This window comes from Engystomops pustulosus, chromosome 4, assembly GCF_040894005.1.
Source record: "Engystomops pustulosus chromosome 4, aEngPut4.maternal, whole genome shotgun sequence".
NCBI classification, from domain to species: Eukaryota; Metazoa; Chordata; class Amphibia; order Anura; family Leptodactylidae; genus Engystomops; species Engystomops pustulosus.
The window spans coordinates 163,813,155-163,839,711 of NC_092414.1; the positions used below are offsets into that span (position 1 = coordinate 163,813,155).

The 26,557-nt window shown below is 41.0% G+C and overlaps 1 protein-coding gene and 1 long non-coding RNA gene across 7 annotated transcripts in view; one reads left to right on the plus strand and one right to left on the minus strand.

Annotated features, from left to right (window-relative positions):
- The first annotated feature begins 355 nt into the window (after positions 1-355).
- On the plus strand, positions 356-25,104 carry LOC140127560 (peptidyl-prolyl cis-trans isomerase FKBP8-like). Of its 2 annotated transcripts, none has more exons than XM_072148400.1 (8): positions 356-923; positions 6,194-6,363; positions 8,118-8,206; positions 11,214-11,431; positions 13,335-13,507; positions 14,631-14,708; positions 21,892-21,960; positions 22,447-25,104. In XM_072148400.1, exons 1-8 carry the CDS (start codon positions 572-574, stop codon positions 22,531-22,533), a joined length of 1,236 nt encoding a protein of 411 aa, XP_072004501.1. In that variant the 5' UTR covers positions 356-571; the 3' UTR covers positions 22,534-25,104. The 2 variants fall into 2 exon arrangements, with proteins under 2 accessions (XP_072004501.1, XP_072004500.1); XM_072148399.1 differs by having other exon boundaries at positions 357-923; positions 21,892-22,038.
- The window catches only part of LOC140127562 (uncharacterized), a 34,357-nt gene continuing 8,766 nt past the window's right edge, over positions 967-26,557 (minus strand). The window contains exons 3-8 of one of the 5 annotated variants that reach the window (XR_011855012.1): positions 24,035-24,386; positions 22,620-22,704; positions 22,388-22,529; positions 20,031-20,216; positions 18,728-18,839; positions 6,085-6,707 (exon numbers count right to left, since the gene is read on the minus strand). This is a non-coding gene — a long non-coding RNA (uncharacterized lncRNA). Of the gene's footprint in view, positions 1,349-3,033; positions 3,149-6,084; positions 6,708-16,601; positions 16,736-18,727; positions 18,840-20,030; positions 20,217-22,387; positions 22,530-22,619; positions 22,705-24,034; positions 24,387-26,557 lie in introns of those variants that run through there. The other 4 variants (XR_011855010.1, XR_011855011.1, XR_011855013.1 and 1 more) reach the window with 4 other exon arrangements.

A 26,557-nucleotide genomic window follows, 5' to 3' on the forward strand; every position in this document is an offset into this window, starting at 1 on the left:
TTTGGTAGAAGTCATAGTGACTTAGTATGTATGTTGTAATTGAGCTTGTAAATAAAAGAGACATTTAAAAAAATAATAATTAAAAAAAACATCAGAAAAAGGTGCTCCTTATTCTACATGGATGTAAACTGGCAAACAAATCAAATACCACATATAGGTTTCTGAAAGTTATCCAGTGATAGATCAATTAGTCAGTTTTCTCTGTGATGTGGTCTCCAGAGAGTGGTTCTCTGTACAAATGTCAAGAAGGCTTCACATGTGCCCTCAGTCACAGACTTAAGATCCTTACGCGAATGTAAATAGACAGAATGAGAGGGAAGAGAGGCTTATGTTAATCATTCAGTTAATAGCAGTAATTGAATTACAGACATTTAGAAGACTCAGGGTTCAGGTTGTAGACATCTAGTCTTCCGAGCTTGTGTTTCCTTCTCTTTTAAATATATATTGAAACACTCACTAGACAGCAGGTCAGGACTAACAGATGATGTGACTTCTATAGGAGGGTGATCACAATATCCCATCATTTTCTGAAGATAATATAAAACTCTTAAAAAGCAAAGGAAAAGCGGTGATGCCGCAAGGTATCCTCCAGCCTGGAAAAATCCCTGATCCTATAGAACATGGGACCCTATGGGACACATCAATTGAAGTACAGGACAATGGAAACTTGGGTAAGATACCAACAGTATTTGTGGAAGAGGCAGATTCGCAGCAGGATGAATACAGGGAAACTGAAAGGCTTCTGCAAAGGACACCAAGTTTTGGAAAGACAGTCAAATTTATTTTGCCCCCTATCACCATTGAGGACAACGCACCCCAAGAGGAGGAGATGCAGTTCTTCCAAGCTGTTGAAGATGTTCTGGGAGGTAGAGGATACAGCTTCAAACATATTTTTCACTCAAATCATTGGATAGATATTACAGGTACGTAAATGTTTTTAAAAAAATATTTTTATTATATTCCTGGTGGGATTAATCTAAATAGTTTGAGACAGCCTTACATTAGCAGGAAGTAAAAATAAAGTAAATCTCATTTTTGAAAATTCTGCTTTGTGAGGTATCTTAATATACAATTACGATAGTTGTGATTTGTCAATGTGGAATATTAAGGGGTTATTTACAACTTGTGTCAAAAACAACAGTGCTCAACAAAGATGACATGCATCCTTCTACAGACAAGGAATTACCTTATATATCAATCTGTAGTTACTTGAAGGATATACTCCATAATAATATGCTTGTTCTATTATAATAATTATATTTTATATTTAATATTATTCTTCTATGATACTAGATGACAACTCCCGGTTGTACTGTGATGCTCTTCACATGCAGTTGTCAGACACCATCTATGAACCATAAAGACAACAAAAAGCTGAATAAGACATTAAATGGTCAACTCAAAGATTTTCTTACCATACATTTCTTTGTTTCTTTGTGGTAAGACTAATCATTCTATTAGGACACTTTGAAGAATAGAATACGCCAAATAAGAATAAAGGGGGATATTTATTTATGTATGATGAAGCCCCACCCGTCCGCCGCCACTGCAGATACATTAGGGTTAGACCTTATAATAGATATAATAATAGTAATAATAATAAGGAAAGTTGTAAACATTTTACAGTGCGATTTTAACATTTTATCCATCATTTGAGCACTTTTAAGATTATTTTATCTTTTATTGGGTTTGGTATTTTGTGTTGAATATATAAACACACACAACAAAGAAAAACTGTTTTAGATATAAATGAAGTTCAAGATTAGGTGACCTATAAAGCCAAGGATTAAAGGCGTTTGCCCATGAAATAATTCAAATTTTTTCCCCTTAGTGACCATTCATATGGATATCTCCGTTGGTCCATTAGGGGCCTTAGGCTAGGCCGACTGGTTTCTCTGTCCGCCTAGCCTAAGTTTGAAGTGAGCGCCCTTGCTCAAACAGTCCGGATCGGAATTAGTTCAGATTCGAACTGTTTAACCCGTTAGACGCTGTGACTGCGAGATCTACATATCAAGCCCCAGGTTGCCTGTCAGCCGAGTTGTCTACCTGTCAGCCTATGCGAGTTCAAAGGCTGAGATTCCTAATGCTCTGCAATACATGGTAATTGCTGCGCATTAGTTTGAAAAAAGTGATCAGATGATCACTTGTTAATGCAGCATTATGGTGAAAATAAATATTAAAAATAAAATTCAATAAAATGTCCCAAAAAAAGTTTAAAAAAAACCCCACAACATATTAGTTATCTCTGTCCCTAAATTCCCAATCTATAAAAATATGAACAGTTATTCCTGGCAGTAAACCACCAGTAAAACACCACTTTTATTGCCATTTTGCAGCACATAAAAGTTGAATAAAAAGTGATCATTTTAGAAAATGGAGTCGTTCTTTGGGATAACTGGTTTGAGGTACCGGAGGCCGCATCCATACAAGGGATTTTGGTTGCGTTTTGAAACTAAATCTAAAGGTATCATGTTTCCAACACGTTAATTAAATGTGAAGGAAATATAATTTTACCTCAACATATGATCACAGGTGGAGACTTTGGATTGCAACTGAAACATCACATGGGAACGTTCCCTCAGGGGCTTTGCATTTTCTACTTTTATTTAGCTTAAAGGGGTTTTCCCATGAAAAAAGGTTAGGCCCTATCCACGGGATAGGGCCTACCTTGCTGATCAAATGGGGTATCAGTGCTGCGACCCCACAGATCACAAAAACGAGTGCTCCGTCAGACTAATGGAGCAGATGCCGCACATGACCATTCTGCTCCATTAATCTCTATGGAGCTGATGGAAATTGCCAAATGCTGTAATGGTCAGTGTAAAACTCCAGAGTCTGCGTGGGGACGCTCTATGCATACACTTTATGATTCCTTGTGCTATGAGATGCTATATGCTGACAATGTACTTATATTATCAGAGTACAGGTTTATTTACACGTTTATTTAGCTTCTGAACATTCTACTAGTATCTGATACATAGAAAAAGAAAGATGATGAGATCCATGAGATGTCTCCCTTCCCTGGATAAAGACCTTATCTGTCTGTAGCTTGTAGAGTGAGTCTCTGCACACTGCTGCTTGCCAGCAGGACGTCTCTGTGGCTGAGCTGGTCTTGTACTGCCAGGGGAGGGGCAGGAAGTAGAGAGCACTGCCAAGATAAAGCCAACATTTGTTAAAAGCACATAGAGCACATCTCTTTAACATGAGTGCATATTGGTTTTTAACTATGCTTTGAATATTTAGGTTTCTGTAGATTACCCCACCTGTGCCTCTCTGGGCTACTTGCCTGGAATTGAACCGGTGTTGTTTCTCTGTGCATCTATCCCCATTTCTTCTGCAATATCCCCCACCAGGGCCTAACCTTTTCCTTGGGGCCTAGAGGGAGCCGGGGCCCAGAGTACCGGAGTGGCTGGCGGTTGCAGCCTAGGCACGCTGTGATCACAGTGCTTGGTATGGGGAGCGGAGGGCTGTCCTACAGCCTGGCAGGTCTCCAGCAGGTGGTGTGTGCAAGAAATATGGAGGGAGAGGCTGATGTTCTGGTTCTCCCTGGGGCAACCCCTGAGTGTCCGTAATATATGTCCTGGGTGATGGATGGGGAGCCCTTGGTGGTACAGCCTTATCCATGGAACAGACAGAGGCAACACAGTGCAAAATAACTCCCGGTTCTTTATTAGAACAACTGCAGGCAATGGCCTAAATGATCTTAGAACAGATTCTGGATTACTGGAGATTTCAGATCACTGGAGTGGTCATTTAGAGTGATCCTCAGGAAGGGTTCACCAGCCTGGTAGTAGATGCAGGCTGGGACAGAGCTGTGTCCAGCTGTGGATGCTGCAGCTTTTATCCTGGGTGTTAGTGCTGATGGTGCACAGACACTCGTTCTCTCCTCTGTGACAGGATGTGATCTCTAGTAAGAGCTGAGGCCTATGTGGCCTGTGGTAAGAGCATGTGCTCTCAGGTTTCTGGAATGCAACAGAGCCAGATCCTAAGAGACCTAGCCCCTCCCTGTCCAGGGGTTTTGTTAACCTGGTCAGGTGGAGGCTGACTCTCCAATCACACTCCAGTGTACATGGTGGAATACAATTGGTAGACAGAATTACATCCACTTAACCCTTGCCTGTTCAGGCACAATCTACAGTTGCTGATTACCTAATAACCCAGTGTAAGAACTTACTAGAAGGTTCATGACTCCTTAAAACAGCTCCTAACCTGGATAGGGCGCTGTTCGCAACTACTCCTCTGTCCATGCATTGGCAGGGGTGTTGCACTTCCCACATGGACAGTCTCAGAAGCAGTAAGCTGATCTCTTTAATTTGCTTCCATAGACAGCACCGCAAAAAGTAAAGCGCTTAAACATAGGTCAGTACTTCGTACCTTGCAGATCCTCTTACATTTTATAGTGGCGATAAGTGAACTTATTGGCTACAATAATAAAATCTAAAAATATATGCGACCACACATGTAGATTCATCACAGTTAACATTAATGGGATTGTCCAAGAATAAATAAAAGTTATATGAGCTTGGGATCTAGTTAGCCGCGGCATTGCTCATCACTGCAGAGTCTCTGTTTGTATATGAAGGGCAGAGGTGCTGTCACGACTGTGAGCCTGAAACTACTGATGTAGCAAGCGGGTAGCTGTTTTTGGGATGGCATAGCTGTTCTCTGTATAAATTCAGAGACCTGTCAGTGATGGGCAGTACCAGAGAAAGGGAAGTAAGTTGTTTATTATGTCTATAGCCCCACCCCCCAGCTATATATAACATTTTTTTTTATCCCAGACAACCGCTTTTTTCCGTTCCCGCATTTGAGCGTTTAGGAATGTCCAGAAATTCACATATTTACCCCATCATGGCCTGAACATTCTGAAGATTAGATGGGTTCAGCAAAGTGACAGCTGAACCCCTCATTAAACCCTTAAAGCGCCACAGTGATGTTTGACCGCGGCATCTATAGGGCTTTGTTGCCTATTCCCCGTGTTAATATTCCATGACGTGTACAGGGAAGCGGGAAAAAAATTTCAAATGTGGTGAAATTGATGAAGAACACATTTGTTCCATTTTCTTGAGGACTTTTTTATGGCTGTCACTGTTTGCTCCAAATAACACATCTACATTAGGGCTCATTCAGATGGGCTTTTTTGATGTCTGTATGCTATCCATTTTATTGTGGATGGCATACTGATCTATTGATTCCTATGGGTCTGTTCGCACATCCGGTATTTCATTGATGTGCAGAGAGTGAGAAAAAAATTGCAGCATGCACTATTTTTTTCTCACATGCAGACCACAGACCTCCGTAGAAGTCAATGGATCCACAATAACAGACAGCACACGGATGACATCCGCATGTGGTCCGGTTTTTCTCAACTTTCTCAAAGTGTGCCACAATTGTGTCTGTGCCACAATTCTGCAGCATTAACAAAGTGCACCAAAAAACATTGGTGCACACTTCCCAGGCAGTGCAAGGGGGCACCAGATTAATGAAGACCGTGCACCAGTTTTGATTAATCTGTTGCACTCTGCACACTCCACAGGCAAACTGCATCGAGTGCATTTTGCACTACTTTCGATAAATGTGGGCCACTTTGAAGAGGTTCTAAGGATTTGGCTCACGTGTGATGCACTGTCTGCAGCATCCCTGAAAGTTATTTTACAATGTCAGCAGTAACGTCAGTCTTCATACTACATTAAGTAGGTCATAGAATTCCACATATTTTTTCAAAGGAAAAGCAGGACTTAGTGTCTCTGTCAACTTCCATGTTCACATTGCATTAGCTCCCATAATCTACTATATACCAATCACAGATTCCCCCTCTCCCCCAGCTGCCCTTTGAAGGCATACAAGAAAATATTTTATACATGACTGGTCAAATCTTTAATACATCTAGCAAAACTTGAATCAATGTTAAACCAGAATAGATATAAGCCTTGACTTCAACCAACCCATCCCACCCTTTAAAAGGAAAATCATTATTTTCTTGATTTTGTTTATAGGATAAGGATTAGCTTTTAATTTTTTTGTTCTGTACTAATATACTGGCTCCAAAACATACAACGTGTCCTTAACTTTCCTTGACTCAAGTTGGGACACAAATATTTTTTTTTCCCAAAATCCTCTATCCCTTCCCATTTCTGTTTGGCTATTTCAAGGAAAGAAAGAACAAATCTGCATCAGGTATTTTTTTATTTAGATGACAAACTGCTAAGAAAGAAAATTCTGAGGCCAGGTCGTGGTGAGGACTCAAGACCGCTCCCAGGGCAACAAGTAACCGTCTACCTTATGGGAATTTTGGAAGATGGAAACTTGGTGGAGAAAGATCCCAAACTGTCCTTTGTCCTGGATGAAGGTGATGTTATACAGGTAAAGATACTTGAAATTCACTAGATTTTGTTGATGCATTCTATGGTCCATTTGAAGGATTCACTTACATTGGAGAAGACAGGACAGGTTTTTAAGTCATTCTCAATGTTTCAATCAGAATTGGCAATTCAATGGGCAACCAGTGAAGACACTGACAGAAAGGAGAGGCTGATAAGAAATGTGGACAGACATGAATTAGTCAGGAGCAGAGTGAAGGTGGGATTGCATGAATCTAGAGACCACAGAAGAATGTTGCAGTAGTTCAGATGAGGAGGATATGTAGACGCCAGGTTGAGGAAGAATCTGATGTTCTTGACATGGAGGTGGAAGGTTATAATGAAGGCCTGAATAATGGGTGAAGCAGAATCAAGGTTACTCTAAGGCAGCAGCCTTTTGGAAACCAAGAGAGAGTAGAGTTGTTAACTTATCAATCTATTTGTTGGAGTAAAGATTATGGCCCACATTTATTAAAGTGTGTGCGCCAGTTTTTTGTCTGACTTTGCACTGAAAAGAACATGGAAACAGCTTGCACATGTATTTAAGAAGTGTCCGCAACACTGCCCGCCGCAAGGCATATTTCTGCACATAAAGGGGCTTTTGGGTGCAAGGTCAGTCCATGCGACACATTTGTGTCACAAGCTCTATGTTGGTGCACACATCCTGAGCAGTGCGCGGTGCGTCAGATTCACGAGGAACGTACACCACATTTTATGAATCTGGCTTACCCTGCACACTACACATGTGCAGTTTGCACTGTTTTTGGTAAATGTGGGCCAATGAGTTTTGTTTTTTTCATGTAGGAGGATGTGGCTGGTGGACACTCTAGAACTCTGGATAGCAGAGAGCTGATGTCTGCACCAGAGATATAGATCTACATGTGAAAGGGATAAGTATGTCCATAGCTTCTGGGGGGAGCACATAAGGCTTATACGCGAGTCAAAATGTTTTTTCCAGGTTTTTTGTGTTAAAATTAAGGGGTCTCTAGTTATACTCGGGTTCGGCTTATACTCGAGTATATATGGTAAACTTTATGAGTCTGAAGGGCTCCAGGGGGTTTTTACCAGAGAACCACCATACTGTAGCTTCACATGCTGTTACAGCGTCCCCCCCCTTGCTCTCTTTGCACTTCCCCTCTTACTCTGCCTGATGTAATCTCAAAGCAGCAGAGGAAGTTTCATCACACAATGGGAGGGGGAAGTGCTCCTTGCACACAGAAATAATAATAATAAAAATAATAATAATCACTTTATTGTCCTCAGAAAGGAAATAATATTGTTTTACTCTACTCCATGAAACATAATAAAATCATAATAAAACAATAAATAATATTTGACCCCTAAAAATAAAATAAAAAAACATCACAATAATCAATTAATATTAATATTCGGCAAGCATTGCTACCTACAAATTTTACCCTCACTATAAAGTGAAGAAAATGGGATAAAACTTTTATTCAATCTTTCCCTTTTGGAAGTTCAGTGATTACATCTACCACTAAATATACTTGCAAATTCAAATAGGCTGTGTGTCTGCAGCACGGAGGACCTCTGGTAACACCCCCAGCAACCCTTCAAGCTCATTAGCATAATTTTAAAAGTTCATTCTTTTTTTTTAGAAGGAAGGAGGCTATGGATAATAAATACACACTATTACCACAGTCACTGTGCCTGAATCTATGAGTAACTGCCCCTGATTGATCATGATGGATTTCCTTTACATTCTTGTATGCATCTGACCATATTTTATGCACACAGGCTTTAGAGTTGGGTGTTCGGTCAATGCAACTGGGAGAAGTGGCATTCCTGCTGACAAATGGCCTTTATGCCTTTGGTCTTTTGGGAAGGTACGTATATTAAGGAATATAATTGAATATCTGCAATAAATCAGTGTTATAAATCATCAACAACCAGAAACTGCAATGTGAAATCTGAAAATAATTTAAAGGGGTATTCTGGGAACATGAACGTCTGATACAAAAACCCATAATTCTATAAATAAATGAATATTTGAATGAACAAAACTCAATGTCATTAGTCACAAAATATTATATTTTAAAGACCCATTTTTATGTGAATTATGCTGATTCCTAAAATACCCCTTTAAGCAAAAGTCTCGCCACCTCTTATCTATTTCTTTTGACTTTCTACGTGAAAATAAGTAGGGAACAAACTTGGTTGGCTGATGGTGATGGTGGCTACCTTTGCAACAAACTGTGAATTAACTAAAAGTGATTACAAGAAAGGATGTAATATAACTTATGAGAGGAAATTGCTTCTTTCTCCACTTACTTTGGCTCTTCTCATCCTCCCTACATCTATCTTAATCTGATTTGCATCATAAAATCTGCGCTGAATTGCATCTTGCAAGCCAGACATTACACAGAAGTTATATGCAGGAGGATGTGCCAGTCCCAGTAGCTTTGTCTTCACCTACTAACACTGAGAGGAAATCAAGAGACACAAACTGCACAAAGTAAATCTGCTAGAAAATATAGACTGCAACTGACCTAAATTGTATTTCTTAAAGCTCATTAGCCAGTACCTTTCATACTTTTGTCTGCCCATGTCACAAAATCCATGAACTTTAGAGTTTAAAGCATCTGTATAGACCAGTGATGGCGAACCTTTTAGTGACCGAGTGCCCAAAAATCAACCCAAACCTTCCCTTATTTATCGTGAGGTGCCAACCAAAAGTTAAAGCAGTAACTTATTGCTCCCTGTTCTTCAACAAATTTCAATCATATTGGCCTCCTGAGGACATTAACACAGTAGAAATATAGAAAATTTGCATAATTTTAGCTTCTTTGCAGTGTCCCTCTGTACACAGAGAATCGTGGGGCCAGTAGGAGGTCCGCCAAAGATAATTCGGCCCTGTCTGTTCATTCTCCCTCTTCCTACAGTCTCAAGTAGTGAAGTAAGTATGAAAATATGACTGAAAACAGCATCTTTTAAGTTGCGTGGAACTGCAGGAAGAGTCTGAGTCCTGTCTGGTGTGCTGGGGTGATGGCCCGGGTGCCCACAGAAAGGGCTCTGAGTGCCGCCTCTGGCACCCGTGCCATAGGTTCACCACCACTGGTATAGACCTTTCCAGAGAAATATATGAACACAATTATCTTATTCATCCCCCTATCGACAAAAAAGCCCATCAAAAATAGTAAATTACAATTACAATAATATCTTACAATAGTGAAGAAATATGCAATCAAGAAAACATTTGTTGAATACGTTTCTAGCATAGTACAGATGCTGATTTTGCCAAGTCTGTGTACATGACAGCTGCTAGATCAGCTGCTGAATCCAAAATAACTGAAGACTTTCCATTTATTCATTTAATGTATTTTAATGTATTTGGATTTCAAGTATATTTGGATCTCTATTGTGATTAAATATCCAAAAAGACAGTATACACAGATGTCATTTAGAAATGAATGGTTCAAGCTGCACACGTGTGGCCACCTCATCGTTCACAGGGACAATAATAAGGGGGGTAGACTGGGTACCCTTGTTCAGGAAAAAGAGGGAGTCTAAGGGAAGAAACATGAATCTATCGGACGAACGCAATATATCCTGGGGGATGTAATCAGGTCAGGTACCTGTCATGGTATCCATCATTTTATCACCTCTAAAACATATGTGAAGTCCATCACTTTCCACTTCTGGATAAAGTAACTTTATTAAGACACTTATTGAGATTGCCTTTGCAGCCCACTTTTTCAGGCATACAGTCTTAAAGGCCATGTATGCTCTGCTGGAGTTTCTAGGTTAGAAATATTCAACTATGTCTCCAGCGGTCTTTTTAATGGGGGAGTCCGTCTACATAAATCTCTATTGATACAACATGGAATAAAAGCCAAACCATTAAAGGGAACCTGTCACCACATTTTCACAAATACAGCTAAAAATAGTTTTCCTTACCAACACATAAATTAACTTTTATTATATTACCTGGCATAAGAAGGGGCATGCCCTGCTTGGCAGGCCCCTCCCATCTACTCCTCTCCATGTCCCATGTCCCAGCATGTCATGTGACCAGAGTGAAATCATCGAAGGTCTTGTTACATCTGCAACGTCTACCCCATGTATGTATCTGATCACATGAAATCACAGCAGCCTCCATGGACTTCTATTCCTCCCCATCATTCATGGATTTCTTCTTCTCCCCATCCTCCATGAAGGTATGCTGTATTGAGATACATACATGTGGTCATATACATACATGGGGTAGACATTGATGATGTCATACTGGTCACATGACTTTAAGTGCCTAATGTTACAACAGATCCCTTGATACAGCAGAATATCATAGCCTGTCAATCAGAAACAAGGAGGCATGGCAATGCAAATCAATTTTCATATGAATGGCTCAATGGGTGTGAGTTACTCACATCAGGTGATTTGCATATAAGTTTACAAACTGATTCTTGTAACATTGCAGCCATGGAAAGGAATCATTTAGGGATAAGGCCAATAATTTTTAATCATAGTTTTTAATGAAGCCTTTATTTTAGGTGAGTTAATTTGCATGACAGGTTCTCTTTAAGTCTTCTCTAAAAGGAACAGAGACCCAACTGTAAAGGGCACTGTTTCAGTTTTGTTGCATCTCATGAGGAGAGTGTAGGGAACTGATTTGGTTAGGTGTCAGGTGTTCTCCTTATGGAGGTTGCCTTTACTAGCTATTTCATATGGGTTTTCAGCTAATGTAAATGATTCCCTATACACTGGTTAAAAGATAAATGTTGATGATGTGATGTGAAGCCCTCGAGTGCCTTGTGTAAACATAGCTCTGGTGTACATGTAAATGATATTTTATGTGGTAGTTTGGGATTTTTACTTCTCTATTTCCTATTGTAGAGACCCAGACATTCCATCAGATGCCTCTCTACTATATAAAGTGACTTTGCTAGAAGTCAGAGACAAGCCCAGTCTGGTAGCCCTCACCACAGCTGACCGTATAACTCTTGGGAACCAGAAACGGGAATGTGGAAATTTCCATTTTGAACGTGAAGAATTTCGAAGTGCCATGCACTCTTACAGCCAAGCATTGACTATCCTCACACCAAACACTGCAGGTAACAGAAACTCATATACATTTATAGTTTGCATCATCATTTCTAAATTTTAAAAGTTGTACAAGCCAGACTATATCCTCTATTGAATACCCATCCATTTACTTGTATTTCTGTTCTCACAAAAACATTAAATAAGGTAATTTCAACCATAGCAGTTATATGACTGCTTTTTTAATCACATTTATGCACTCTAAATTCCACACTCTCAATTTTACCCTGAGGCCTTCTTGGCCTCAAACAATGGAGTTGAATAAGAAGCTTAAACATAGGCACAGTTATGGTGTTGCAGCTAACCACGGGTTTCCCATCTTACAGAGTCTGCTTTATGCTACTGCAACACCCCTACCAATGCATGGGCAGAGGAGTGGTTGCGAATAAGCCCCTTGTACTATTCAGTACATCTAGAGGTAATAATGCAGCGGTAGATTCTGCCTAGATAGGCAAGGGTTAATATTATTGCATTCTGTTATTGTCAAATTACATGCTTCATTGTAAACTGGAGTGTGATTGGAGAGTGAACCACCACATGACCAGAGAGAGTAACAAAACCCCTGGACAGGAAATGACAAACTCTCTTGGAACCCAGCTCTCCTAGAGAGCAGATCTCTTGGGACTCAACTCCTGAATGAGGAGCATCTAGATCATCCACCTGAGCAACTCTAGACTGAGTGACCAGAGACAGCGTGTAGTGCACACCTCTAGTGCCCACACACACAGAACACCCAGGATTAAAGCTGCAGCTTCCAGCATTGGACACAGCCACATCCCAGTCTGCATCTGCAACCAGGCTGGTGACCTAGCTCCTGAGGTTCACTCTCCAAGATCACTCCCAGTAATCCGACCATCTGTAAGGAATCGTTTGGCACGTTGCCTGCCATTGGTTCGTATAAAGAACTGTAAGTTATTTTTTGCACAATGTTGCCTCCGTCTGGTCCCTGCTACGACTGTATCACCATCAAGGGCGCCCCCATCTATCAGCCAGGGACTTATACTACAGACACTAAGGGGTTGCCCCAGGGAGAACCAGTTCCACAGCCTCTCCTTCATCTAATTTCTTGCACACACCACCCGCTGGAGACCTGCCAGGCTGTAGGACAGCTCTCCAGTCCCCATACCAAGCACTGAGACACTAGGGTGCCTAGGCTGCAACTGCCAGCCACTCCGGTATTCTGGGCCCCGGCTGCCTCCAGGCCCCAAAGAAAAGGCTAGGCCCCTTGGGGAATGTAGCACTACATTCACACAAACGTGATTTCTCCAGTACTGTATTTCTGTGCCGTATGAATCCTTATATAAGTGATGTTTTTTATATGTATGTTCATGTATGGTCCAATATCTGTCCGTATCTGTATAAAATATGGTGGGCTAGTAAACAATGGATGGCTGACTATTGTCTGCCTGACAGAATGCACCTCTGACTGTTTCTACGTCAGCATATGGTGCGCAACCTGTATGCAACCCCCATTTTTATTTGTTCCCAATGACTTCAATGGGGTGTACGGACGCAAATACATGAGAAAATATGCTCTTTATTTTTATAAGGATCAAATACGGTACGATACGGTGCACAATACGGCCATTCAATGGAAGGCTGTATTGCCCATTGAAAAGAATGGGGAAGTATGGTACCCATATATACGGCCGTTTTCACATGTTCGTGTGAATGTAGCCTAATTCATATTAGTGTTCAGTATTTCTTTAAAATACCCTCAATTCTTTAAGTAATTAGGAAGCAGAATCTCCAGGTATCTATAGGGGCAATTGTCTGGGCATGTTTTTTTCTTCACTGCATGCCGGTATAGCAAAATGGAAGTTTTTTTCTGGTTGTGTTGTCATGGTACCATGCAGTGAGATGTTCGCACAATCATCTCCTGGATAATGACTCACCATTATCTGTATTACTCAGACCCACTGAGCTCAGAGGAAGAAGAGGAGATTCGTGAGCATCGAATCAAGTGTCTGAATAACCTGGCAGCCACCCAGCTGAAGCTCCATCACTATGATGACGTTATTAATTCCTGCAATGCGGTCCTAGAGATGGATACAGATAATGCAAAGGCACTTTATAGGAAAGGCAAGGTAATGTCAGATTACCCTTTCACATATAACTAAGATAAACACTACAAGGTAATGTTTTCCTTCTCCATAATTAATATGTCTGAATGAGCTCTGGGTAAACACATCTCAACCGTCCTCAAAAGCGGCATTAACAATTATTTTAGAATCATTTCCTTCCACTTATAACTAATATTTATGTTTTAAGGGGTTATTTTTCCATGAAAAGCATTTCCCCATTACCCACAGTATAGAGGATAACAGTCTGGCTCCCAGCTATTAAGAGCACAGTATTTCCAAGTTCCCCTTTGTGAATGGAGACATACCATAAATGCAGACCACCTCTCCTTCATATGCACGACCACCGCTTCAAGCGGCGTGCTCGATCCCACTGATCCCACTGTTGTGAATGAAGAGGTGATTGTGCATGTATTCAAGGAACAAATCTGCCGAGCCCACCTGACACAGGTTCATATACAGGTTTCGGGTTCTATATCAGGCGGGGGTTCTGGGTACCGGATCAGGCTTAATTAAGGCTCAGGTACAGGGTCAGGATTTCGGATCAGGCTGAGGTTCAGGAATCTGGATCAGTCAGGTTTCAGGTTCAGGTACATGTTCAGGTTACTAGTTCGGGCTTCACTGGAGTTACTGGAGTAACGGGTTTCACATCAGGTTGGATTCAGGGACAGGTAGGAGTTCAGGATACAGATGCAGCAAAGCAGGAGAAAGTATAACCACCCTGAGTGAGCTGAGGCGTTCCTTGATGTCCCCCTCGCAGATGACTGACACCGCCGACCATCAATCTACCCACACCTGAAAACCCCAGCTCAGAAACAAGATGAAACTACTCAGCTTTCAACAAATCTCACACCCAGCTCATCCATGGGAATCAATTGCGCTAGGCAGCTGTCAATCAAAGCTCCAGGAGAGAAGCCCTGTGTGTGGTTAACATGCTCAAAACACAGCAGAAAGAATCCATTCAGAGGGTTCTGACAACATATGTGAACTCCACCACTTTCCACTTCTAGATAAAGGAAGAGACCCAATAACTTATTAAGACACTTTTTAGTGTCAGTAAAAATGCCTTTGGGCATTTGGAATCTCTTGACAAAGAACCTCAAAGTGTCCATTTTTGTGTCCACATCAGGTCTTATCAGAGAGAGGTGAATATGAAGAAGCCATGTCTATCCTCAAACAAGCACTTAGAGTGGAACCTACAACAAAGGTAAGCTATGGTATATAGAGTAAAAGAGCAACATAAATGTGATTGCAACTTAGGAGAAACAAAATATTAAAAACAATGGAAACAAATGGAAAACATAGTTCATATTGCATAAGTAATATCCACCACATTTTTACTACTATATTTGAGAAAGGGTACTATTATAACTACCCTGTTTCCCCGAAAATAAGACAGTGTCTTATATTAATTTTTGCTCCTAAGGAGGCACTAGGTCTTATTTTCAGGGGATGTCTTATTTTTCCATGAACAAAAATTTACATTTATTGTTGAACAAAAAATCAACTTCTCTAACATCCTTATAACTCTCCAAACTCTGAATTTCATGCTGTATTTCTTGTGACTGAATTTCTATTGGAATCATTGGCCCCAATCTCTCACGTTTAGTAAAAACACTTTCCATAACTGTCCCTTCTTATCCTGGTAGCTGCTGGTATCACATTTGTAGCACAACAACCAGTGATTTATTCCATGAATTCTTCCCCATGTCACAACCTTCTGCAGCATCTAAAAGACTTACTAATACTAATGTATGCGCGGGTGGAGCTGCTGCAATGACGGCCGCTAGGTCTTATTTTCAGGGGAGGCCTTATATTTCTAAGCCTGAACAAAATTGTACTAGGTCTTATTTTCAGGGGATGTCTTATTTTAGGGGAAACAGGGTATTAGAGGTAGGTTTATTTCTTTTTATTGTACAATAGAAAAAAACTTCTAACTAATCGGTGGAGGGGCAAGTTGAGCATGCATACTGTCACTTCATTCAATGGTAAGGGAATCTTGGAAATGGCTAGGATATCTCCAGCACTTAGGCCTTATGCACGGAAACGTGTTTGCATATGGCCACAAACAATGGTTGATGTTATTTGCCGCCCAGGTGACATGGGTGAGCATTGCACATCCCGCTCAAGTCAACTGAAAGAAACTGGCTGCAAGAATGTAATTGGCTTAGCACCTGCTCTATAATTTGTAGTCTGTTCGCATGTGAATTGTGTAGTGTGGCACAGTACATGCACCGCACCTTAAACATGCCCAATAAAAGGCTATAAGGTTGTGATATAGCTACAGTTTGTGTGGCTAGCTCACAACCTCTGCACACCTAAGACTGAATGTGAGTCTTGGAGACAACCGAATGCTGTGCATGGCACTTTACAACACTTCCATACTATTTATCCTCGACCTCTCGCTCCATCAGTTAGTGAGGATGGCACCCCCATTCTCTGGATTGCTAGTGGTCCCCTTCTAGTGATCAGTAGGGGTCCCAACAGTGGGATCCTCAGCTTGTCCACCGGGGATTATTTGTAAACTTAGTACAATACTTTTAAATCTGGAAAAGATTTGCCTAGGACTGTTTTACTATGAGACAAGCTAATTAAGACCTATTCAACACTGTAACAATCTTCCTTTGTACATATACTGTATGTGAAATTAGATGTCACTGAGGTTATAGAACTGGACAAAAAGTAGTCATTCACATAACATGAATGTCCGGTAAAGCTTCAGATTTTAAGGGGACTTTCCTGCCACCTAACGGTAATATGTAAAGTGTTCTCCCAATTTCCCCAAGTAGTTCTTTCTTTGTAATGAAAGTATGGTAGTGTTAGCTTGAAGCGTATCTGTAATTTGAAACAATTTCTATATAAATTTAGTGGAAGTGTTATGTGACATTTTTGTACTTTATTACCAAATTCAGCTTAATTTGTTAAAAATAATAAATTGAAAATAACAAGCAGTATTGCTCCTCTAAGGGAGAGCAGAGGCAGGAGCTAAGTCTGCAACCCTTAGGCTGCATTCACACGACCGTAGCGGGACGTATATACGGCCTCAAGCTTGCAGTCATACATGCGTCCCCCATAGGCCAGCAATGGACACACGGAGCGATTTGGTGCTGCAAAAATACGGCACCGTACCGCTCCGTACACGGGGATAATGTCCTACCTTTCCCAGTTATACGGCACCGTGCCGTGCACCATCGCTATGGAGAGGGGTCAGTCTTACAGCAAGCAACATTAAGCCTATAAAGACAAACACTGTATAGGCTGAATACAGGCTCTCCCTATCAACACTTTAGCTAGTTTTCCTAGGGAAAGACAAACATTTTTAACAAACTTGGCTAATTTTGTTAATAAAGTATATTGCAAAAAGTCTCATACATTTTCCCCACCACAATATAAAAATAATATCAATTGAAAATTGCAAAATGCACCAGCTTGAAAGTGTTTCCAAATCAATACCTGATGTATTTGCCAAGTGTGTGTCTAGAAACATGCTAGGCTCAGAAGAGCTCTCCTTACAGAGACTTTGCGCAGTCACTTGCAACAAAGCAGGAACTGGGAAATAGTGTCCCTTAACACCAAATGTCAGTATGAGTACTAGACATGGCATGGAGAACCAACTTAACCTGATACAGAGTATTACAAGTGGAATACCCTAATACAGTGATGGCGAACCTTTTGGAGACAGAGTGCCCAAGCTACAACCAAAACCCAATTATATGTTGCAAGCTGCCAACATGACAATTTAAGCAGTATCACAGGTTTTAATCGTATTGGCGTCCTGAGTTCACCAATACAATAGAAAGATGGAGAAATTTGGATTGTAGCTTCCCTCCAGGGTGCCCTGAAGAGGAAGGATCAGGGGACCCAGAGCAGGAGCTCCAATAACAATCCATCTCTATCCACACCTTCTTGCTCCTCCTTTAGTCTTGGCAGCCAAATAGCGCTCAGCATAGCACGTCCTGGGCTGTATTGGATCACAGAAGAAAACCTTGAGTCCTAGCTGGCAGACTCTGTGTTGGGGTGAAGGCCTGGGTGCCCACAAAAAGGGCTCCGAGTGCCACCTCTGGCACCCGTGCCATAGGTTCGCCATCACTGCCCTAATATATCACTAGTGGATGGAGCTGTGGGGGCCCCATTCTGTAGCTTGCCTGTTGCGGCAGCAGCAGAGGGTTTGGGTTCACCCCTGGTTATTGGTCACAGATCCTATGTCCTAGTTTCAATGAGTTCATTTTCCATTTCTTACATGACAACGGATATCACTATAAAGAGACATTCCTATTACTCTTTGACTTCCCTGTGCAACTTGTTCAGGCTTATCTTTATCATTGGGATATACTTGATGTAAAATATAGCAAGACTTTACTTACAGTTTCCACTGGCAAAGAATAAAACAGTCATATAGTGAGGTCATCTAAATAAAGGCAACATTTACCTCATGGATTCTCTTGCAGAATAAGGTTCTGAGGAATCACCCTGTCAGTATTTGACATTGTATACTAAAAGCTAAGCTTATGGTTGATGTATCTAGATTTTTTCATGCTTAAAGTTATTTATTTTTACATCTCTAAAAATATTTTGTTAAAATAAATAAATAAAGCTGTATCCAAGCTCTTATATAGAACATTACTTATAAAGTTTCTAAAAAGCAAAACTCATGAGTCACAATAAGTCTGCAACCATATGATACCAATCATGTAATGATTCCTTAAAGGAAATCTACCATGATAATCCATCATGATAAACCAGGGGCCCTTACTCATAGATCCAGGCACTGTTACTGTAGTAATCTTATGTTTATTATCCACAGCTATTGTTATCCATAAAAATATGCTATTGATCCAGAAGGGTTCTTGGGGGGCGATACCAGTGTCCCTCCGTTCTGCAGCTTCACAGGCTGTTACAATGTCTCACTCCCCCCCCCCCAAGTATTTCCCTCCCTCCTGTTGCATGATGCAATATCACTGCAGCAGAGGAAGTTTCTGCACACAGTGGGAGGGGGAAGTGCTCCTTGCACAGTGTAATAGCCTGTGAATCTAAAGCAGACACCCCCAGAGCCCTTATGGCTATAAGCGTCATTTTAAAAGTTGATTTTAGAAGGAAGAAAGCCATGGATAACAATTATAAGACGATTACCACAGTCACAGTGCCTGAATCTATGACTAAGTGTCCCTGGTTTACATAATCGATTTTGATGGTAGAAACATAAACAAAACACAACAGAAATGATACCTCATTGTATCTAAGCCATACTGTTCTGAAGCTGCCCAGGCCTCCTGTTAGTCCCATAATATCTTATCTCTCGACACGTAGCAATGAGTCATTTCCTACACAAGAAAAGCCTCTGTGAGGGATAAAAAAATCTCACAATCAGGTCTCCGATCAAAAAACGAAAAAATGAAAAACTACTAAACTTAAACAAATCTAATAAAAGAAGTCCCTTTCATCAAAATATCTTACTATGTATAACATTAAAAAAAACCACACAATTTATTCTTGAATTTACATAAATTTACATAAATAAAGTTTGTTGTGAATGATAATATTAATCTAACACATTACATGGTGAAAGATGTTTTAAAAAACTACATATCTATGCCACAAATGCTGTTTATTTTGTCAGTTGGTCATCTCCATCAATGGAAGATTATGGCTCTCAGAATAAAAGATAGATAACTTTTTTTTAAATAAAATTTAGATTGTACAATTAAGACGACACAAACTACCGTATATACTTGAGTATAAGCCATGTTTTTCAGCACAAAAAATGTGCTGAAAACCCCTAACTCGGCTTATACCTTTCCAACGCCCGCGCATGTCCTCCTCTGTCTTCAGCTCTGGCTCCGTCTTTGGGTCCCGATGCGCTGCGTCGCACATACCATGACGTCAGCTGCTTCATCATAGTGTGTGCGCCAGCAAGCAGCTGACGCCATGGTGTATGTGACCCAACGCCACCGTGCAGGGACCCAAAGATGGAGCCAAAGACAGAAGAGGACCTGCAGGAGGCGTCGGAAAGGTGAGTATAGAATTCTTTGGTTTTTTTAGGCTGAGCAGGGGGCTGTTGGCCACATAATGGGGGAAGGAACTGGCTATATACGAGGGGGCTGCTTCCTATATACAAGGGGGCACACGCTGCTATATACAAGGGGGCTGCTGGCAATATACTGGGGGACATGGGCTGCTGGATATATACTGGGGGCAGAGGGCTACTGGCTATATACTAGGGGCAAGGGCTGGCTCTATACTAAGGGGGCTGCTGGCTATATACTGGGGGGACAGGGGGATGGCTGGCTATATACTGGGGAGGCTGTGACCAATGCATTTCCAACCCTAGGCTTATACTCGATTCAATAGGTTTTCCCAGTTTTTTGTGTTAAAATTAGGTGCCTTCGACTTATACTCGGGTTGGCTTATACTCAAGTATATAGGGTATATAAGTTAGGTATCATTCTAGCCCTGTACTGTGCAGTATGGTGAACACCACAAAATTTATAGGCTCAGATTTATCAAAAGTGAGGCAAACACATTTACTTACCCGGTCCTGCGTGTTCCCCGTTCTGGAGTGTCCGACGAGAATGCACTGTTCCGCGATTCACTTACATCCAGATGCATGTACGTGCTTGGTTTGCGACACAATTTTAAAGTTAAATCTTGTGGTTTGTCCGATTCCGTCGGATTGTCCAAAAGTCTGAAAACCCCATGGAAATGCGTCCGCGGGACCCTTAGTAAATAAGCATCACAGTCTTCAATTAACTGATGCTCCCTGCACTGCTCAGGAAGTGTGAGCCAACTTCTTTTAGGTGCTTCTTTAACATACAACGTGTGACACAATTCTGTGGAGTCGCTCTATTAAACTATGACTAAGCACTAACTCTATGTTAAAGACACCTTCTTGGCCAGTGTTTTATTATTACTATTATTTTAGTTAAATACATTGAGTATGCCACAGCATTGGACAGTCATGGGTCTTATTGTCTGCTATTCCTATCTCATGTACCGTTGTATCCAAACAAGTATCATATGTACCAGATAAGGATGACGTGTGCTTGTGTCCAAGATTTTGTTACAACCTCATCTCCGAAGCACAATTTACTTTTGCCCCTTTCCAGTGTAGATGTGAAGTCCCTGTAGGCAGGTCTTTCTTTTCTTCTGTACCATAATCTTAGCATTTCATAATGTCTATATATATACTGTATGTCATATCTATATGTCATGTAGATGTGTACAGCACCGACAATTTAAGCATTAACTTATTACTCCCTGAACTTTCAGAGGTTTAAATTGTATAGGCACCTGAGGACACCAATACAGTAGAAAGAAGTAGAAGAATTTTGGATTATCATTGTAGCTGCCTTCTAGGGTCTTGGGCTGCAAGGACTGCAAGAGGCCTTCAGTCCTGTCTGGCAAACCCTACCCTGGGGTGATGGCAATGGTGCCCATATAGAGGGCTCCGAGTGACAGTTTTGGCACCCGTGCCATAGGTTCCATAGGTTCGCCACCACTGAGTTAGGGGAAACTGCTGGGCATTTCATTAGTGAGAGGGGCTGCTGGATATTTTATAAGTGAGGGGAGGCTGTTGCTGGACATTTTATTAAAGAGTAGCGGCTGCATTTCCCATTCCAGGTTTATACTTGTGTCAATTACTTTTCCCAGTTTTTTGTGGTAGAATTAGGTGTCTTGGCTTATGTTCAAGTATGTACAGTACAAAGATTTTTTTCCTCATAGTGAAATGGTCAAAGACAAGGAGAGATTATAGGTGTGAGTGGAATGCTATAGAAAAAAGGCTATTATAATGTCCCCTTTTCTTATGTCCCCTTCTTATATAGACAGACAACAGAAAAAGGAGCACTACAGGAGGGTCTACAGAAAGGGGAGCAGCTGCAAGAAAGGGGGCATTTTAGACTGGGGCTGCTGGAAATTACACATTATATAGATTGGGGTTATATATGGGGCATTTGGGGGGACGACCAATTTTTTTCCTGTTCCTTGAAAAACAAATTTGGTTGCAGCTGGTCCCTAGATACTAAAGGTCCACTGCTTTAACAGATGTAATGCTTAATATGGATTTTAACTAGGTTAGAAAGTTAATCTCTAGTTTGCTTCTGTTATAAAAATATATATATATATTTTACTACACAAACATTTGTTGTGTGACAAGCCATGGTATAACATGTTTTCTAAGAAATACAGATAAATATTCATCTTTTTCTTTCCAACAGTTTCACAAAAAATAAATCTGTCTTCAGACCTACCATCCTGATTCCGAATGATGATTTTAGTGCATGCACAATAGTTATAGATATTATAGAATATAGGTATTTAGAATTTTGTGTTATAAAATAGAATTCCTACTAATGCAATGAATAAGGCTCATAGAAACATTTGTTTTCTTTAAGGCAATCCATGCAGAGCTTTCCAAGCTGGTAAGGAGACAAAAAGGACAGCCTGAAGTCACCAAATCCTTGGTGAGAACTAAACCCAAAGCTCATCTTAAGCTAAGAGATGATTTAAATCCGCTTATTCTTCACAGTGCAAAACAGAGGGTGAGTTCTGTCTCCCATGTAAGGTTTCACCTTTTTATTAATGTAAATTAAAGGTTCTTTCTGAAAGACCAGAGCTCACACCCATTGCTTATATTCTAGTGCAGGTTTTATATAACAATAATGTTGGCTTCTCAATATCACAACTAATATTGGGAGTTTTGGATAGATACTATGTCAAAACAGATTTCCTTACTGCCTATTGTGTTGGGCCTATAAGTGTAATTATTATGCTCTCTAATGATTTTATTTATTTAGATTATTTTTTGGTTCTGATAACTCTAGAGAGTGATTAGATATCAGTAATGAATCAAAGGCAGTAACAATATTGTGCATATCTTCATTCACTTACCCAGAGGAAACACTGGCAGCCATTAATACTAATGAGCTCTTTCTTTCCCTTGATATTAGGTAACCAACAAGGTGCTGCTGATCGGAGCTGTGGTTGCAGCGTTACTGAGTTTATTGGCAACTTTCATCCTTGTTCAGGACACCTGAAAGCAGAGAACAGATCAATGCTCCATTATAATTTAAAGTTTCCATTGTATACATATGCAGATAATGTGTGAAGACTGAAAACTTACTTTTATATGGTTAAAGCTGCGTCTAGTCAGGGACCACTGCCCTCCACTCACACACAGGGTGGACTCTTGTGTTGTAGTGCAATTCCTGGCAAAAAAACAAAGATATTTTCTTTATGTATTAAGGAAAGTAATGAATGGAAAAGTATATATTTCATGTCAACATGTCTAGCATTAAAATTATTTGGGGGTTTTCCCTTTTTTGATGTGAATATATACCTTTTAACATCAAGTTGTTTTGATAAATATTCCATTATGTCTTCATTGTATTCGTATAAATACCTACGTCCCTTATAGGCGTAGGAATAACAAGTAACATTCTGACTTAAGCCTCCACTAGGGGGAGCAAAGTAAATTTGTCTTAAAGGGGTTTGCTCATGAAAAAAGTTCTAAATTATAATCCCCTAGAGATGTTTACACAATAAAGATAATTTTTAACCCCTTACTTTACTATTTTACTTAGTTTTATTGATGTTTTAGCTCCTATAATTTAGTGATGGTCAGTGTAAAATTCCACAGTGTGGGCGGTACCTGTAAGCAGACACATAATGATCCCTGTGTGCTTAGATTATCAGGGTCCAGGGTTTATCTCCACTTTTATTTAGCTTCTGAGATATGAGACAGATTTGAGATGAGAGATGATGAGGTCCATGAGATGGATATAAAACACAATGAGGCACATTTACTAAGGGTCCTGCGGCCGAACCTTTGTAGGATATTCCAACGATTTCTGTTTTGCGAAGAGGATTTGTCGCACGTGATCGGATTTTGTTGCATCTACGCCGGCTTTCATACAATACGTTGGACGATCCAAATGATTCGGACTGAGCGCAGGGTTTAACTTTGAGATTGTGACGCAAGCAAAGCACTTACATGCACTGGGAAGAAGATGGTGAACTCCTGCGGACCTGAGCGGGGATGCGACACATGCAGGATATCAGGTGTAAGTAAATGTGCCCCAATGACACTCTGCTAACTCACCTATAAAACACGCTGTCAGCTACACTATATCTCAGCTATAACAGACACCGTCAGCTCTGCTAAAACTCTTTCCCTGCTATAAAGACCCTATCTTGCCTTTAGTTGGTAGAGTAACTCTGCTCACGCTGCTGAAGTGTCTATGAGTTTCTGTGTGTGTTTAAGCTCATCTTTAGTTATGGGAATTACGTCTTTTCTTAGTGAGCTGGCTCATTAGGTTCCGCTCACTAAGAAGAGTCATCTTTTATGGCTCGTAAACAGCTCCCTATTACATGTACAATAGGGAGCCGCAGTCCAGCCAGTCGCCCCATTCCACAACACTTTTTACCTGATTTTATCAAGTTAAAGGGGGCGTGTTGAGCCGTTTAGGGGTGAGGTTAAGTGAGCCGTATGCTCACTGCAGGGAGTCGACTCGTAAAAGAGCCAGCCCTTGTACTTACCTTACTGTAGCACTCTGTTCGTGTGACATGTCTCTCTAATCCCTGGTTGACACCTGCAGCTGATGTTTTGTTGGTCACATTACTTTTGCAACCAGCCAGCGGCTGTCACAGGAGTGAGAATGGTCACTGTCCTCCCTCCTGTAAGCACAGAAAAGTTTAAAAGATTTGTAAGTGCTTGACTCCTTAATAAGTCACAACACATGGAGATAATCCAGATGGTTATTGGTTCTCACTGTCCTCTCATGGATTGGAGTAAAAGATATATGGTGGTCCCTCCACTGTCCTATTTTCAAATGTCAAGACTTCACCGCCTACAGCGTTTCACTTCCGTGTTTGGGATCTGCAGAGATTCCTGGATAAAGTTAAGAGGGCACATAGCACAGGTCACAAAACATAAGGATAAAAGTAACTTTTATTAGGATATGCACAAAGGAGATATGTAAAAATATGCATGGTAATAAAACATGTGTCCATGAGTAGACAACTTCCGTGGCAAGGAGGTTGGTGTCTTGTGGTCACATTGGGGCACATCTACTAAGGGCCGTGGGACAGTTTTCTGTCAGACTTTTCACATTCTTAATATTGCAAACTGCTAGCACAGGAATTTACTATGCTTCATGCAACACAAATGTGTTCCACGGCCCATGTTAAAGGTGCACCAAAAAAAAGTGGTGCATTCTGTTGAGGCAGTGCAGAGGGTGCCAGATTTTTGAAGAATGTGCACCAGAAATCCTGAATCTGGCGCCACCTGCGCACTACACAGACAAGCTGCACATACTACAGACTGCACTGTTTGTTTTGCCAAATTGTTTGATATGCATGTTCTAATTATACATAATAAATATGCCATCTATATCTTTGGTCAGAAACCAGTGTTATATACATGCAAAATGTCAAGCTTATGTGCACAGTATATATAGTATTATAATATTGTATGTTATATATATGTGAAGATGTAAAATAATTTCATTCATTCAGTAACTGTTATGTGTCATTTTATATAACAAGGGCCCAGAGCAGGAGCTCCAAGGAACTGAATTCAAGGACCAAATAAATTAGTGATGAAATAAAGAGAGGATTATTTTGTACTATTACTCAATGCTAAAAAAAACAGGGACATTTCCAGGGACACAAGTTTCCAGAGCTGTAAACAGGAAGAAAGTTTCTGAATATACACTTGGTATTTCTAAATTACCAGCATCTGTATCTCTCCTCTACAGACAAAGTGTGCGTTGTGGGGTGGAGGGTGGGTGCACTGAATAGCAAAACATGGAACCAGGCAGGTGAATTTTCGATAAAATCACCACACATGACAACCATCTGTGACCATATATATATATATATATATATATATATATATATATATATATATACTTCCCTTGTCCGGTGAACTCCGGCGTCAAATAAGGACCTATAGTTGTTTAGTGTCCCAAAGCCACCTGAAAAACACACAGAGCACTCCTGTCCTCCTGCCTCCTGCTGTACTCATCTGTACTGGGCGCTGTGTGCTCCAGCAGTTCTACCTCATTCTCCTCATGTTCCGGGCTGCAGGGGAGGAGGGGGAGGGGCGTGCATTGACCTGCTGCTGTGTCTGACTAGGCAGCACTAGTGAGAACAGAGCAGGTCAGATGCAGCCTTCAGTGAGAGAGATCACTGGAGCTCTCGGCGAGCGGCAGCATTTCCTGCCTGGCCAGTGTTGCAATGATTTATATAGAGACGGCAGTGGAGATGGTGCGCGTGTCCACAGAGAGGGCTCTATGCGATCTGTCTGGCACGTGTGCCATAGGTTCGCCACCAGTGCTCTATATCCTTAATCTTGTACTGTTCATAAAAGTAATTTGAGAATGAACTTCAATCGCGCTCTTATAGCCCATCTGTTTAGGAAAGCCAATCACATTCCCTACTGCATGGACCCTCCAACCCGACTTCTGTCCAAACCAGATCTCTCAGAGATGTGAATGCAGCTTCTGTCTGGCCCGGCCTCTGTGCTCTGCAGCTGAACTCCCCTTCATACTGTAAATACTCATGTAAAAGCCAAGGCTCCTAATTTTACCACAAAAATTTTTACTGGAAAAAGTTATTGACTGGAGTATAAGCCTTGGGGAAGGGGGGATACAGCCACTACTCTAATGCCCACCACAGATGGCCCCCTTTAATGAAATGTCCCCCCAGATGCCCCCTTTAACTAAATGCCCACCACAGATGGCCCCCTTTAATAAATGTCCACCCCAGATGACCCTATGTAATGTCAACAGCAGGGCTCTCTTGAAAGAAAAAATATATATTCCCCTTCTGACTTCTTCTCCCTAGCCTGCAGCTTTGTCTTCTTCTTCTGGCCCGGCCGCATACACCATGACGCGGTGGTGTTGTGCCCATGTGACGTCATAGTGTAAGGGCCCGCGCACACACACCGTCGCGTCATAGTGATGCGCCCAGGCCAGAAGAGCAAAAGATGGACCCGCAAGGCTGGGGAGAAGAAGCTGGAAGGTGAATATAGTTTTTTCTTTCTAAGACTGATAGCGG

Bases quoted from the DNA above. Each gene is read 5' to 3' on its own strand.
- LOC140127560 (XM_072148399.1), top strand. From the start codon at position 572: ATGCCGCAAGGTATCCTCCAGCCTGGAAAAATCCCTGATCCTATAGAA. The intron at 8,207-11,213 runs GTACGTATATTA...TTCCTATTGTAG, and splicing joins GCCTTTGGTCTTTTGGGAAG to AGACCCAGACATTCCATCAG. The intron at 14,709-21,891 runs GTAAGCTATGGT...GTTTTCTTTAAG, and splicing joins GAGTGGAACCTACAACAAAG to GCAATCCATGCAGAGCTTTC.